This window comes from Schistocerca gregaria, chromosome 6 (assembly GCF_023897955.1).
Source record: "Schistocerca gregaria isolate iqSchGreg1 chromosome 6, iqSchGreg1.2, whole genome shotgun sequence".
Classification (NCBI taxonomy): Eukaryota; Metazoa; Arthropoda; class Insecta; order Orthoptera; family Acrididae; genus Schistocerca; species Schistocerca gregaria.
In genome coordinates, this window is record NC_064925.1 from 62253338 (window position 1) to 62270723 (window position 17386).

At 43.4% G+C, this 17386-nt stretch overlaps 1 protein-coding gene across 1 annotated transcript in view; it reads left to right on the plus strand.

The window, feature by feature from the left end:
- LOC126278612 (uncharacterized) overlaps positions 1–17386 on the plus strand; it is a 1203842-nt gene that overhangs the window by 762046 nt on the left and 424410 nt on the right. Inside the window, exon 3 of the mRNA XM_049978854.1 lies at positions 5482–5614. Coding sequence (XP_049834811.1) covers positions 5482–5614 — 133 coding nt within the window. The remainder of the gene's footprint in view (positions 1–5481; positions 5615–17386) is intronic.

Here is a 17386-nt window from a genome sequence, read left to right on the forward strand (position 1 = left end):
CACCCGTATCACGATTTCATGGGTTCAGTAGTCTCTCCCTACAAAGACAGAATCTGGTCATGTCTAATTTCCCACTCCCGGTACAAGTCAAGGCTTAGTTTAAATAATTTGGTGTCATTTTCTCAGTGTTGCTCTGTTGATGTAATGTCATTGAAGGCCGGTCTCGCCCAATTTTTTATGTCACTATATCATGGAAATATAACAAATTCTTAATCTTTAACCTGTCTTTCTTTTGTTGAGTTATAACCGTTTTCCATCCAGTTAATCAACGACCACTTGCAGATGCGTACGAAGCAAATGCATACTAAAGTATGGAATGAGCAAATTGCTCTAAATACCAGAGACGTGTTAATGTCACCTGCCATGTAGATAGCGCCCGGCTTTTTACAAACAATTGTCTGATGGTCACCGCTAGCGATACGAAGGTGGTGCACAACGTACAGTGTCTTACAGACAGCATACTAAATGCAGATAGGAAAATTATTACCAGCGAATAGTTTGCATCAGCGACACTCCGAGTTGTTGTTTACACGCTCATGTGTGGAAAAATCTCGTCTAACACATTTTCTCTTAAAATGAAAAGTTGAAAACATCCTGCATAGCAAAAAACGTGTAGTACTCCAATGCACAGCATTTTCATGTTAGTGCTTACGATGTATTCAAATGAACGGGTGGATACGGTGGAGATCTGCAACGCTTACCGTTGATACTAATTCTATTCGCCGGCCGCTGTAGCAAAGCGGTTCTATGCGCTTCAGTTCGGAACCGCGCGACTGCTATGGTCGCAGGTTCGAATCTTGCCTCGGGCATAGATGTGTGTGATGTCCTTAGGTTAGTTAGGTTTAAGTAGTTCTAAGTGCTAGGGAACTGATGACCTCAGATGTTAGGTCCCATAGTGTTCAGAGCCCCTTTGAACCAATTACCTTATCCACGCAGGGGAATTTGTAGGGGTTCGAAGATTGTTACAGGGGCTCGTAATTGACCAACAACCTTAAAATCTAAAGTAACGCACATAAATAGCGAAATTCAACTTAGTATTCTTAGATTTATATTACTCTTGGAGAATGCAGGTTGTCAAGATTACTAGCAATTCTTTTTTTTAACTATCACCGGATTTGACAGATCTAGGCAAATATCGTCGGACCTTCTAACGTAATAGGTCGTACATGTCCCTTACAATACTGAAAGTCACTTACTGACACTGGGCAAAAAAAGTCTCATTCCGCTGAAGAGTGAAAATTTCATTCTGGAAACATACACCAGGCTGTGATTAAACTATGTCTTCACAATATTCTTCCTTCCGAGGGTGTTTGTTTGTCTTTCAAGGTTCAAAAGTGAAATTCTGTGAATTTAGGAAAGTGAGAGACTAGGTACGGGCAGAGGTAGAGCTGCGAGGACGGGTCGTGAGTCGTGCTTTGATGGCTCAGTACCGGCACGGTAGCTCAGCTTGTTCGGTCAGAGGGCTGGTTGACCTCTGTAATAAAAAAGTGAGTAAAGTTTTGAACGATCAAATTGAAAGGATGTAAAATGAAGTAAAAAAGAAATAGTCGGTAGAGAACTTAGTCGCAAAAGACAAAGAACACGAGTTCGAGTTTCGGTCCCGTATACAGTATCAATGTGCCAGAAAGTTTCATATCATCGCACACTCCGCTGCCAAGTGAAAATTCCGTTCTGAAAAAACGTGCCATTGAAACATACAAAATCTTGTGTTACTGTCCCACAGTACACTAATCGCTTGATTCCACTACCACCAGCGAGTAGTGTATGCTGGGATATCAGCACTAGAAGTTGTATGTTTTCATTGTGTGTTATTTTAGACTAAAGGGACAAAGAAACTGGTACACCCGTCTAACATCGTGCAGGGCTCCCAGGAGTACGCAGAATTGCCGCAAAACGACGTGGCATGGACTCGACAAATATCCGAAGTAGTGCTGGATGGAACTGACACCATGAATCATGCAGGGATCTCCATAAATCCATAAGGGTACGAGGGGGTATAGATCTCTTCTGAACGGCACTTGCAAGGAAATCCAGATATGCTCAATAATGTTCATTTCTGGGGAGTTTGGTGGCAAGAGGAGGTGTTTAAACTCAGGCGAGTGTTCTGGGGCCACTCTGTAGCAATGCTGGATGTGTGGGGTGACGCATTGCCCTGCTGGAACTGCCCGTGCCGTCGGAATGAACAATGGACATGAATGGATGCTGGGGATCAGACAGAATGCTTACATACATGTCACCTGTCACAGACGTACCTAGAAGCATCAGGCGTCCCATATCACTCCTATTGCACACGCCCCACACCGTTACAGAGTCTCCACCAGCTCGGAGAGTCCACTGCTATCATGCAGCGTCCTTGGATTCATGAGGTTATCTGTACACGTCCATCTGCTCGAGACAATTTGAAACGAGACTCGTCCGATCAGGCAACATGTTTCCAGTCATCAACAGCCCAACATTTGTTTTGCGGGGCCAAGGCGAGGCGTAAAGCTTTGTGTCGTGCAGTCATCAAGGACACACGAATGGGCCTTCGGCTCCGAAAGCCCATTGATGATGTTTCGTTGAATGGTCCGCACACTGACATTTGTTGATGGCGCAGCATTGAAATCTGCAGCAGTTTGCGCAAGTGTTGCACTTCCGTCACGTGGAACGATTCTCTTCAGTCGTCGTTGGTCCCGTTCTTACAGGATCTTTTTCCGGCCGCAGCAATGACGGAGATTTGATGTTTTACAGGATTCCTGATATTCACGGTACGCTCGTGAAATGAACGTACGGGAAAATCCGCACTTCATCATTATTTCGGAGATGCTGTGTCCTATCGCCAGTACGCCGATTATGACACCACGTTCAAACTCACTTAAATCTTGATAGCCTGCCATTGCAGCATCAGTAACCGATCCAACAACTGCGCTAGACGCCTGTTGTTTTATTTAAGCGTTACCGACCGCAGCGCTGTATTCTGGCTTTAAATATCTCTGTATATGAATACACATGCCTATACCAGATGCTTTGGCGCTTCAGCAGTAGAGTTATATGTAATGTAAATACCTTTAGAATTTTGCTGTTCACCTTCCCGTTTTAGATTAATCACGGACGTTACATCACGATCCAACCAATGTAGAGACTATCAAAAAGAGAATGATCAACCACTTTAGAAACACCAAAAAAGAACCGAGGGAAATGAGATTCACGGATTATGAAACAACTGAGGATGTCGTCATAATTTTACGGACGCCGAGATACCCATGGAAGTGCACCAACGGCGTTTGTACTCATGCAGAATGGAAATTAATGTGCTGTAACGTTCTATGACGGGTAGAGCACCGTACGTATTTCTCCTGCTAGTGTTTTTGTACTCCTTGAGGTATTCTTCGCCGTTAGCCATTTTTCAAGCACTGCTGCATATAACACTCTCCAGCCTTTCCACACCTTACGATCCAATACTTGTCGCATCCATTTTCTTGTTTATTTATATCGTGAACTCACATTTCATTAGTCTGTTCTCTACATGTTTTTTTATTACGAGGAATCGAAAGCACAATTTCCTTAACCAGTCGACATTAATTTCGTCTTGATATACGCTTAACTCATTTCTATATTATTTTCTTAACGGTCTCTGTTACATCGTCCATTATTTATTTTCTCTAATCAGTTTGTTATTTGTCATTATGTGTTACATATTACATACATGTTTCCATTGTTAACATTTTAAGGAGTATTTGCGTATCTAACATCAATGTTTCATTTTTGTAAGTAAGTGGTAGCAGTGTAAATAGTTGTTTATAGGGCTTTTGTTTATGGCACGTTGTGATTTTGCATCTGACTACAGAATTCAGTTTCCTGTCTATTTAATAACGCATCCATACGTTTGAGTTTAAAATAACGCAACGTCAAATTCGAGTACGCGGTAATACAGTGTATGCAAAATAAAATTCCCCCAGATAATACACTCTAAAACGTAAAATAATGATGCTACAGGAACGAATCATTCAGAAGGGACGAAATTGGTAGATGTCACGTCCATCAAACAAATGATTACTGTTTTATAAAAATTGAGTAATTTATTCGAGTGAAAGAGCCTTACAAATTGAGTAAGTGAATAATTCCGTGGTCCACTACTGGCCCATAAGGAAGAAGTTATTCTGCCTGTCATTGATAGATTTTATGGTCGGCCTTGTGAAGAAGATCATGTCAAATTCCATCCAGTTGCTGCATTAGATAAAATCAAGAGCTGGTTGCATGGCGCTGCCCCTAATACTCCAAACGTTCACAGCTGGGGAGAGATCCGCTGACCTTTCCAGCCAACGTATGCTTTACCGAGCACGAAGACAAACAGTACAAGGTCTCGCCGTGTGTGGGCGGGCACTGTCTTCCTGAAATGTATTTCAGGATGGCTTGCCATCAAGGGTAACAAAATGCGGCGTAGAATGTCGTCGAAGCACCAGCGTGCTCTAACGTTGGTGGGGGTGACAACCATATGGGTCCCACTAGGAAAAGAACTGGCGCCCCAGACCTTCACTCCTGCTTGTCGGGCAGTATCGCGGGTGACACTCGCATTGGTTATCCCACCCCTGCACGGGGAGCCTCCAGACACGTCTTCGGCCTGAAATCTCACTGCCCGTAGTCGATTTGTCTCCTGTGATACGTCCCGCTCGAACTGAGCCTCATTAACCAGCGAAGACGTGTCAGGATTTGCCCCAGAGAGCCCAAGAACCAAGACTGATGGTCTGGTATACCATTTCTTTGCCGCTTTAGATGCCATCCGTGGCACCGTTAAGGCACAGCTGTACGGTGATGATATTGTACACTTCGTCTTGTTGCCCTTCATGGCAAGCCATCGTGGTCTTACATTTCAGCAAAATAATGCCTGAGCACACATAGCGAGACCTCCTGCTGCATGTCTCAGTGCTTGCCAAACCATACCTTGGCCAGTACGTTTGACGGATGTCTCCTCAACTGAGAACATTTGGAGAATTTCTGACAGAGGCCTGAAGCCAGGTCACGCTTCAAAAACGCCAATTCGACAGTATTTGGCACGATATGATTCAGGACGACATCCAACAGCTCTATCAGTCAACGCTAACCCGAACAACAACTTGCATAATTGACACAGCTGGACCAACAGGTTAATGACTTGCCCAATTTGTGAAACTCTTTCACTTGGAAAGAAAAAGTTTTTCTGAAACTGTAATATTTGGTTTGTGTATACATGTGTAACAAATCTAACGATGTCCGTTCCATTTGTATAACTCCTTCGTGATACACCATTTGTTGTGCGTGTGTTAGAGTGTATTCCATGCACCTTAAGCTAGACAACCAGTGCAGCTAATGTAAGGTGGGTTAACTATGTGGTGGAAAAAATGTGTTGTCGGCCAGTTCTATTTCGCCCACACAGTATAATGAATTTATCATGTGGAAAATATATAAACGGTTTATTACTGCTTATCATGTAACTAAATGCAAGGAATGGCTTTTGTGTTTCAGCTGTCCTCGTCTAACGCGACGCAGGTCGTGCTGAAGTCTGTGGGGCTGAGCCTGTCTGGCAACTTCAGCTGCGAGGTGACAGCCGACGCCTCCTTCCTCACCAAGACGGTGTCCGCCACCATGCACGTGGTTGGTGAGTAGCCATCCCCTCTGTAATACAACGAACTTCTACTGCTTTCAGAAAATTACCCGCCAGTTATATTAAAGCGGAAGGATCGAAGGAAAATATATGCACAACGGTGGAGTGATGTGCGAAAGTATCATGACTACCTGGAGCTAAACTTCGTCCGAATGCACAGTCATACAGCAGGGCGCAATTTTATGACATGTACTTGAGAATAGCGTAACGCCGTTAAATATTATGATACATTAAAAAAACTACGCCTCTCATAGCTCCACATTCGTGAATAATTGTGATGAATGTCATAGCTTGCCAGTAATGGATGGCTGTTTAAATGCCTTTTTAAACATACATTTTGAGACGCATTAGCCTATCTGTTGCTTAAATGTGCAGATTTTTGAAATGATCAGTTGCTTTGTGTGTGTGTGAAACAGAAGACGTGGAGGAAGAAAACTAAACGATTAATTTACTGTAATACACATTCTTTGGCGAGAAGGTCAAATAAAAGTCTCAAATCGAAACTTAAGATTTCCACATGGGATGGTGTAAATTTTGCTAGCTCGAAACAAAGTGAGCATTCACATTTAATATTGTAGATAACGTTAACCTTATTTTTGTACAATGGCTCTGTTGAAGAGGATTTCGTGCCTTGGTGTCTAGTGGTAATAACTTACTCTGTCAGGAAAAGTTACGAAATTTGATACTTCAAAGACAAGTACGTGCGATTCTCTTCATCTCCCGTGCTTTCCTCCTGGTTAACGAAAATACAGAAATGAACCGACCGTTCCTGATTAAATACAGACTTTGACGTAGAAACACCCTTTGTGTGCACAAAATTTATAACCATTATTATCCTATCAGAAAATTGATAATGCGTCTTAAGTGTTAAAATTTCGATCCATCTGATTAGGTCCAGAAGTCTGAGACAGACAACCTCAGAACAATGTGAATACGACTTCTATGCTGCTTTGTTTATGTATTTATTTATTTATTTGGAATACAGGATTATCAGATCGATAAATATATTTATAGTGGTCCTAGAAATAGTACTACTGGGGAGACGTCTGCGCAAGCAAAGTCAGATTATGTGAAGCCACTTAGTGGGTGCGATACATATATATCATTGTTTTCTGGTAAGAATTATATGGAAAGAAGACTGACACACAACATTAGAATAACTGACCTACACGAAAAGAAAGAAAATTTTAACTCAGAGGTTTATCTGCGTTCAGCAGTGGGAATTTTTTTATGTGGCTCATTGAAGATGATCGTTTCCGGTCTGGACCTGTGCCGTTACGCTGTGACCATTTTCATCGTAACAAATAAGCTCAGTGGAACTAAACGAGTGACTTACTTCAGTCTGGATTCTGCGACTACAGGAAAATGTCGCATATTAGGTGCAACACAAAAGAAATGACAGGTATTCGGTATATTTGCGTACCTGCCAGTTATAGTCTGTTTGTGATTTCTCCTTCTCTTTATGCACCATATGTATGAACACACAACTTAATTTGTTCCTTGCATACGTGCTACATGTATTTCAATTGAATTGGTGTTTTTAAATGGGTATAAGTCAAGGAAAACAACTTCGGGGAATTAAAAAACAGTTTTAGAACTAAAATACCAGGAACTAAGAATGCCTCCTCATATTAATTAGTAGTATAATTTTAATTGTTATATGACTACATATACATACAATTTTATGAACGTTTAAAATGTGAAAACATCCACCCTTTAAAATTATTTTGGTCTCATAGGAAGAAGACACAAAATAAAATGGTGACGATTGATCACATTAGTGAATTAAATGTTACAAAAACCACTCTAAGCCACAGAAAATGAATATAGTAGTTTTAAACTTGCAATAGAAACATGTCGCAGTTTTGGGAATGGGCACAGAACTCACGTATTTTCACTTGTAATGAACTTTTCTCAGTCATCGTCATATGCTGTTGTGCTATCAGTAGACAGCTGTCAGCTCAACAGTTCCTCGTAGAACTGCACATGCTCACTTGGAATATACTGCTGCATCTTTTCGACCTCTTAAATTCTCTGCACTTTAATTGCCACCCGTCCTGCTGGGTAGAATGTGTGACTCACTAACCCGTTGATACATGTTGAACTTTTAATGAACCCATCTCTGGCACTCCAATGCACAAAGTGATAGAAACTGCTGATTGCGAAGTTATTGTCACATTTTGGCTTGTTCCTTGTTTCCTCAGAAACTGTCGTCTTCTTGTAATACATTGTGTACCAGCCTTTGAAGTCCAGAATATCAGATGCGTCAACTTACATAACTATAAATTTTCCAGGTTTTGTACTACTTTGTAGAATGTGCTGTGTTGTTTGATGAACAGTGAAGGTGCTACCGTTCTGTCGAAGCTTCTTTGAAATGATACCAGAATCTCGACCGAACGATAAAAAAGCTGTATGCTCTCACTGTTGAATCTGAAACGTTCAAAATCTGTCAGTGATAGTAGGACACCAGAGAGCATTTGGTTTTCGTTCTGTCTTGTGCAGTTATCATAGAATAGCCGAAGGACAGATATGAGACAATCACATAAAAATAAACATATTTCATTGGCACCCTTTCCACTGGTTCCTTCATGATAAACATAGAAAGTGCTTAACCCCTTCCTTATGTCCTGAATGCAGAACCCTGACAGAGATTTTCGTTAGATAAAGTACATCCTGTACTGGTACTTTTGGCCGGCAAACATTTTCGATATAATAAAACGCGAGGGACAACAGATGCAACTCTCTTTTGGCTCCATCTGAATTTTCATAGGTTAGAACAGAATAATTTTATTTTTTTAATTTGGAGCCGGTGTATAGCAAGCTCGGCAGCAGCTGCGCGTTTTGCTGTATCATTGAGATGTGGTGATCTAAGCTTCAATTTCCACTCTTCGCATCTACAGTAGACCGCCTAAATCAGTAGTTGAAGTTCTCCTTGATTCCTGCAATGACAGAGACTGAATACCCCCCCCCCCCCCCCTTCACTTGACCATGGACAGAGGAGGGAGGACTATGAGTAACTCCTGTACCACTCTTGTCTGCCGGAGTTTTACCTGCAAGCTATAGTGCCTATTTCTTCGAAATCAATTTTCACTGATGCCAAACACTGCGTGGAAAGTTTTGACACACACCTCTTCTTGTGATAAGTGATACTAAAAGAATGTACAACCACATTTTTTTAACGCTTCTGCTTTATTGGTGTACAATCTATTAGCCCTTGAAGAAACAGGTCTTGCTCATTCATCGTTGAAGTACCATGAAACGTTGTAAAGATGTGTATTATTGCCTACTGATATATCAAGAAAAACTATCAATATGTACAAATATCAACGGTAAAAGTATACACGTAACGGCCCACACAAATATTGGCCTCACGTTGTAAATATACTGCCCGTTTCATACCTGTACATGTGAGTTTTGATTGTTAGATGTTCTGTACGTCAACAGATTAACAGCCTGCTTATCCCCCTTAGAGCAAGAATCGAAAGGAAAACGATGCTCGTTCCAGATTGACGATAATAAATTTGCTAACAATGGCAGCTGCACATAGCTGACATAATAAAAGATGTCCGATGGGTCCGTCGTCCGGTTTAGTCACATGTCGGATTTGTCCGGAACACCTCACGTCCACTTCCCTGTTTTTCTATTTCTGCCAACGCCAGTGACTTAAGAGTTGTAGTGTCAAAATTGCGAGATGAAGCGAACCGTTGCAGTTTCCGTTGGCAGCGCCGAGCGCCGATTACATCAGCATTTCCCCTCACATGTCCCCGCTCACGACAAAGGCAAGTCTTGCCATTTAGATTTTTGTTCATAATTTTCAGGAATTGAAGAATGCTGATGGGAAAAAATAGCACACCAGCTGCGTTAAAAATTGTTTTTTAACACAACAGGTTTACTATTTCTTCACATCGAAAACCTTGTTTTTCCATTCATGAAGGAGACCTATTTGAAAGACATCCATATGTCGGAGCCTATGTGTCGCTCCAGCAGTGTCCGTGAACTAGTCGATGGCCACCTCCCCGACCATTTACAAAACTGGCTATGTTTCAGCATGATGCGAGGTAAAACCGTTTCATAGATGGATTAACGACGCACTGGCTCCATACTCGATTCAAGATATTGATTTGCTGTTTTCCCATTTGTGAGAGGAACCAAAGCACTTCGTAGCTAATCTCGGTAGGTGTAACACCACTTAGGTTCTGCATATGGGATGTCCCAGACGGAATTCTCAGAATTCATGGCTATGACTGGAACGATTATTCGAAGCACCAGTAGTCTAGTAAAAACAGACTTTAATATTCATAAGACTTAATATCGGTGTTCCTCCTGGAATACCATTTAAAAAGTAAGATTTCGCAGTGGACACCTCATTCAGAACTTACATGTGGGTGTTGGTTGTTGTGTAGCTGGACTGCCAGCTAGTTATCGTTCTGAGATGAAACTGCTCACGTTGGTCTGGGCTCAAGTTTGTCGTACTCCCCGGGTGATAGACATTTTCTTCACTCGGGAGCCACGTCGCGTATCTCGAGTCAGGAAACTGACTTGTCTGCAGTAAGACAGTACACAGTGCGACGACATCTCGAGAGCCATGCACTCTCAGGCCGGCGACCATCGTTGAGGACTCCCTTGGCGTGGTTTAGAAGGCGCACCGACTGTGGTCCGCCAACTGGCAACGCTGGCCACAGGAGTAGCACGACGCAGTCCTTGCCAAGGTATCCGGTTCTGAGTGCAGCAGGCTACGAGGAGAACGAACGTTGCCAGATTTTACTCGTCATGGTCATTCAGGTCCCTCACCTTATACACTGGTTTGTTGTGCTATACAACTCGATCGCCTCTGGTTCGCCCAATCGATGATTTGGACAGCGAGAGTTACATTTTTAGTATGCTAAGGGAGGCTGTTGTGCCCAATTTTTGAGGACTCGATGACATTATCTTCAGGATGCCGCATTATTGCCAGGAACAGCTCATTCTTCAGATCTGTTACTTAGATAAAACGTTTAGCCGCTGGTTATGAGTGACTAGCACATAACCTCTCGCCAGACGCTACGACTCATGAAGTCTGACACAGAGGCTAGGCTGCATGGAATGAAGCACCAGTAGGTGCCACCATAGCTCGCTTCTTCTCGATATCCACACGGATTGGATCCATAGCTGCAACCAGTGGTGACAACTCTGTGTTCTATGTTTCGCAACAAGCATGCCCCTTAATGACCTCTAAATATGACCACGTATTCCTCCAAAAATTCTATAAATGGTTATTTGCCATCCTTTCTGGTTCAAATGGCTCTGAGCACTATGGGACTTAACATCTGAGGTCATCAGTCTCCTAGATGTAGAACTACTTAAACCTAGCTAACCTAAGGACATCACACACATCCATGCCTGAGGCAGGATTCGAACCCGCGATCGTGGCGGTCGCTCGGGTCTAGACTGAATCACCTAGAACCGCTCGGCCACTCCAGCCGGCCCATCCTTTCTGGCGCTGAAAGTCTGACAATGTATAAAATGCCACACCAGTAGATGGAAATTATCAGACGAAATCAGTAATATGTGAAATATCTAGAATGACTGTCAATAAAATTGTAGTGTAATTTGGTAGATGGCTATTGTTCCATTGCACGTAACGTCAGTGCTTGTTCTAAATGTGTGTAGAATTCTATATCACAGAACGTGTTCACTTTCAATTGAAACTTGGTGATGGGACCATTCTTTTAATTCAGAATTATGTTAATAAAAAACTGAATTGCCTTAGTTATATAATCCCCCTAGTACACAACTGTTAAGGTGTTGTAAGTAGGCTGTTTAGGTTTTTTTATTGGTAACGCCGCCGCCACGTAGCACTCTGTATGAAAATCACTGGCTGTGCCGTGTGCAGTCTGTGGCTGGTTTGCATTGCTGTCTGCCATTGTAGTGTTGGGCAGCGGCAGCTGGATGCTAGCGGGGCGTAGCGTTGCGCAGTTGGAGGTGAGCCGCCAGCAGTGGTGGACGTGGGGAGAGTGATGGCGGAGTTTTGAAATTTGTAAGAAGGGATGTCACGAACTGATATATATATACACTCCTGGAAATTGAAAAAAGAACACATTGACACCAGTGTGTCAGACCCACCATACTTGCTCCGGACACTGCGAGAGGGCTGTACAAGCAATGATCATACGCACGGCACAGCGGACACACCAGGAACTGCGGTATTGGCCGTCGAATGGCGCTAGCTGCGCAACATTTGTGCACCGCCGCCATCAGTGTCAGCCAGTTTGCCGTGGCATACGGAGCTCCATCGCAGTCTTTAACAGTGGTAGCATGCCGCGACAGCGTGGACGTGAACCGTATTTGCAGTTGACGGACTTTGAGCGAGGGCGTATAGTGGGCATGCGGGAGGCCGGGTGGACGTACCGCCGAATTGCTCAACATGTGGGGCGTGAGGTCTCCACAGTACATCGATGTTGTCGCCAGTGGTCGGCGGAAGGTGCACGTGCCCGTCGACCTGGGACCGGACCGCAGCGACGCATGGATGCACGCCAAGACCGTAGGATCCTACGCCGTGCCGTAGGGGACCGCACCGCCACTTCCCAGCAAATTAGGGACACTGTTGCTCCTGGGGTATCGGCGAGGACCATTCGCAACCGTCTAAATGAAGCTGGGCTACGGTCCCGCACACCATTAGGCCGTTTTCCGCTCACGCCCCAACATCGTGTATCTGACCCCAGGAATGTGTCAATAAAGTTTCCCCTTCCTGGGACAATGAATTCACGGTGTTCTTATTTCAATTTCCAGGAGTGTATATATATAATGACGATTAAGGTAAATACATTGTTTGTTCTCTATTAAAATCTTTCATTTACTAACTATACCTATCAGTAGTTAGTGCCTTCGTAGTTTGAATCTTTTAGTTAGCTGGCAGTAGTGGCGCTCGCTGTATTGCTGTAGTTCGAGTAACCAAGATTTTTGTGAGGTAGGTGATTTGTGAAACGAATGGGTTAATGTTAGTTAGGGCCATTCTTTTGTAGGGATTTTGAAAGTCAGATTGCGTTGCGCTAAAAATAATATGTGTCAGTTTAAGCACCTTCGTGTATAATTGTTTTATGGGGACGTTTCAGTGTACCTTATGTGCAACTTTGAGATAATTACGTCATTTATGTTAATCTTCTGTGTCAGTCCACCTAATTTGTTTGTTGCTGTTGTATCACATGGTTGTTTTTGTGTCCAAATATTTTTCTGTTTGGGCCTTATTTCGTATTGTTCTAATTTATCCAGTTTAACGCTCTTGTTTCGTGACACAGGGAAGCGAGTCTGACTTAGAATCCACCTCGTGGATTTGTTCAGTGTAGAGCCGGGTGGCCTGGATTCAGTTTTCAGGCGTTTTTTCCACTTCCCACAAGGTAAATATGGGGCTGGTTCCCCACTACCGCCTTAGATAGGCGCTACACAAAACTTTGTCATACCCTCAAATGTGATACACTCTAGATGCAAATAGATGGCATTCATTAATACCGTCATAGGGGGTGAATAAGAGACTGCTGACCTTAGATGTTTAGTCTCTTAAATCATCACATTCTACATCTAATTTAGCAATTTTCGTGGCTAATCTACACACAGTGACGTAGAAATGCTCTTGAGTCCCACAGCTACCTTGCATTTTCAGTCTTCATGCAACATCTCCTCTTGCTGCATCTTCATTTGGTTGACGTTTTTCACTCAAGAATAAAGTCCAAGATCCTTACTACATTTTCTCTACGATAGCTGACACCTATTGTGAATCACTAGTGCAATTAAGGATTCTTAAAGGGCACAAGAGGTGTTAGCTATTAATGCCGTTCTGGTCCGACCTACCGGAGTTGGCAGTCATGTCTGCATGAGGTGTACTTGCTTGTGTGAACAAGTCTTGTGTGTGTGTGTATGTATGTGTGCCTGACGAAGGCTGTGACTGAAAGCTTATCACATCATGTAATTAGCAATATATTGTTACTACATTATTGATATTCCAGCCGTGAGATTTCATTGTTGGTTAGAGATAACTGTTTTATAAATGGTTCATACGCCTCCGAACAGCCCTCGGAATGCCCAGCGGTACTGAGCGATCGCCGTGTCATCCTTAACCGGTAGGAGTCACTGAAATCAGATGTGGAGGGGCATGTAGTCAGGACACCGCTCTGACGACCATGATCAGATTTCATGCCCGAGGCCGCTAACTCTCAATCAAATAGCTCCTCGCTCCTGAACTGATCTCACAAGTGCTGAGTGCACCTCACTTGCCAACAGGGCTCGGTAGATCCGAGCGATCACCCATCCAAATGGTAGCCAAGCCGCCAGCGCTTTACTCTTGTGATGCACAAGACAGCGTGTGACGGTACAAACACCCGTTACTAAAATATTTCTGGTATGCAAGGATTCCTTTGTAGAGAGCGAGCGCGTTTCACGGAAGCGTGTGGCGCGCCCGCGCGAGATTTGCAACGGTCGGTGGGATGGTCTCCGGAGGCCACATGGGCTGCAAGTTGGGACATTGTTTGGTTTTTCGAGCATTACCCGAAAACTATGTAACTTATGGTGGATTGTGGTCAGCAGTATGTACCTTCTCAAATATCGATCTTTATTTCAAGTCACGAGAGGCAAGAGTTATAGTAACCTCAAAATCAGTTAATATCACCAATACTGAAAGACTAATAAAAATAGTAAATAACAACTTACAGGGATCAGCGAGCACTCATTAAAAACGGTTCGTCATAGCGGCTCGACTGCCGTAGTCATATGATGAGATTCATAAATAATTAAGCCAGTAAATAAACAAAGTTTGAGGGAAAACTGTTTACAAAATTCAATAGAAAAATCATGACGTAAAGAACGGCATTATATAATATTTTGGGTGGCATCACACGTATTTTAAACTAGTTACGTTAATATTTTACACTTAACTTGCAATAGTGGTCATTGTTTCAAAATTATTATTAACATTTATCGCCCATAATTAATTAATTATTATAGATATGAGGTGCTATCTGCAGTTCTATGTTAAAACTTTGCAGCACAGATGTCGACAAAGAAATCTGCGCTAAGTGGCGAAATTTTGCAAAAACTAAAACTTCATTTACGGGCGATAGAATAACCCTAAAATTAATGTCACATGGTAATTAAGATGTACATTTTAGCGCGGTTCCATTGGTGTACTTATTTCTGTCGAGGTATGTATATATCAACATTTGTAACCTTAATTGGTGAGACTGGTACTTGCATAACCAGGGGGTTGACGTCCGAGCCTATATAAGCGAGCGGCCATCTTGGCCAGGGGTCAGCCGTTGGTCTGTCGTTTTGGAGGGTGGGTGGCGAGCAAGCCCGACTTGAGATTAGCCCATGTGGTCCTTTGAGAATTCTTTTTCACACCGATTTATTTCGACGAAGAGTATTGTATAATTGCTCAAATGTGCAAGCATATAATTGGTGAGCTGGAAGTGCTACTATTATTTGTGTGAGTACGATTTAAGAGGTACACATCGTCGTACGTGAACATGTGGCGAACTGTGATTTCGCGCCAAAATTGCTAGAACACAGAGGACAGTGGGATTTGAGGTTCTGTCCGTATTATTTGCATATATTTCGTTTACAGCAGCCTACATTACTGCTATTGGGGGCCCGGAGTCAAATTATTATTAAAGTAAAACTGTGAACTGTCTCACCAGTGCTAATTTCATTGTGTGAAAGAAAAGGACAACACCAATAAGTAGTGATTGAACTGTGTGATGAAAACTGATTTTAGTATAATATTCGCCTAATTCTTGTTCCCTAGCATCAACTGTACTTATGTCTGGGTGAATAATTAATTCAGAAACGGTAGCAAAGACGCGTCTGTGGAAGTGTACTAATGCACCAAATGTGGAAATCATCCCCTAAGACTTACGTTAGAGCCAAAATTTGCAATAACATTTTTAATCAACATTTGTATATGCGAATTCTCGTGTGAACTCTCTGCAACCGTACTTCACTTTATTAGTAACCGCCCCGTCGCGAGCATAAATGGTTCATAAGAGAATTTCAACTGTTTTGGGACCTTTTTGATTATAGCTTGGCCTAAAGATAGAACTGATACCGAAACTGGTAGTCGGGAGACAAAGTGCGACTACAGACTAATGCATTTTTTGTATTTTATTTTAGTGGCTCATAACGTTGAAACGCGCAGTTGAAGACCGCCACGTGTAGCGGTGGATTGTCCACGGCAGCGGCACCAGCTACTACGCCTTGCCTCCCCTGGTTGCCTACTCGCTGCGCCTAGCCAGCTACCCAGGCTCCCAGGAAGGCACCAGCACAGTGCAAAGGGCAGCCACTGCAGTGCGCCAGGCGCTGCCGCCGCGGCCCAGAATCCCGAGAATTTATTTGGGCAGTTAATCAGGCGTGGCCGGATTTTTTTTCTTTCTGCTTCTGTTTTTTAGGGACTGTGAGATTTGTTGGTGGCACGTAACGAGCTCAGTCCCGCACCGTCTGGCCCTTGGCACGGTTCGTGTCTGAACCACAGACCGCTCCCTGCTCTCCACAGCTGTGGAGGACTGAGAGGCGCTCTGTCTATGCAGGCCGCACTCTGACAGCTCCTGCCTTAGCAGATTACCCAGCTGAGTGTACACACTGAACTGAACTGCGGGACTCTTCTCACTTAACTACTACTCCGCGCCGTGGTAGGACATCGTTGTGTTAATCAAGTTCAAACACAGTTGTTGAAGATTACTTATTCTGACTCACAACACGGTCTCAAATGAATATGACCGATCGTCCAAAATTATATAAGAGCTCTTACAAGAGAAATGTGTAATTTATAACGCTTTCAATCACACGAAAGTATGCTTAAAATGCAAATCACTCATTTCAGAAACATTTCTTAGGGGCTTGTTGTACACTATATGATCAAAAGTATCCGAACACCTCAAAATCACTTACAAGCTCGTTACGCCCTACATCGGTACTGCTGTAACATTGTGTTGGCCCATCCTTTGCCTTGATGACCGGCATACAATCAATCAGGCGCTGGAAGGTTTCTTGGGGAATGGAAGCCCATTCTTCAGGGAGTACTTCACTGAGGAGAGGTATCGATGTTGCTCTGTAAGGCCTGGCACGATGCCGGCGTTCCAAACCATTCCAAAGGTGTTCTATAGGATTCAGGTCAGGACTCAGCGCAAGCCGGTCGCTTACAGGGATGTTATTGTCGTGTAACCGCCACAGGACGTGCATTATGAACATGTCCTCGAATGTGTTGAAAGATGAAATCGCCATCCCCGAATTGCTCTTCAGCAGTGGAAAGCAAGAAGATGCTGAAAACATCAATGTAGGCTTGTGCTGTGATAGTACCTCGCAAAACAACAAGGGGTGCTAACCCCCTCCATGGAAAACACGACACCATGACACAACCGCCTCCGAATTTTACTGTTGGCTCTACACACGCTGGCAGATAACATTCATCGGGCAGTGGCCATACCCGTACCCTGCCATCGGATCGCCACATTGTATATCGTGACTCGTCACTCCACACAACCTTTTTCCACTGTTCAGTCGTCTAATGGTTACGCTCCTTGCACCAAGCGAGGCGTCGTTGGGCATTTAGAGGCGTGATGTGTGGCTTATCAGCAGCCGTTCCATCACGAAATCCAAGTTTCCTCACTTCCAGCATAACTGTCATAGTACTTGCAGTGGATCCTGATTCAGTTCGGAATTCCTGTGTGGTGGTGTGTCTATTACACATTACGACCCTCTTCAACTGCAGGTCTGTCAGTGAACAGACGAGGTCAGCCTGTACGT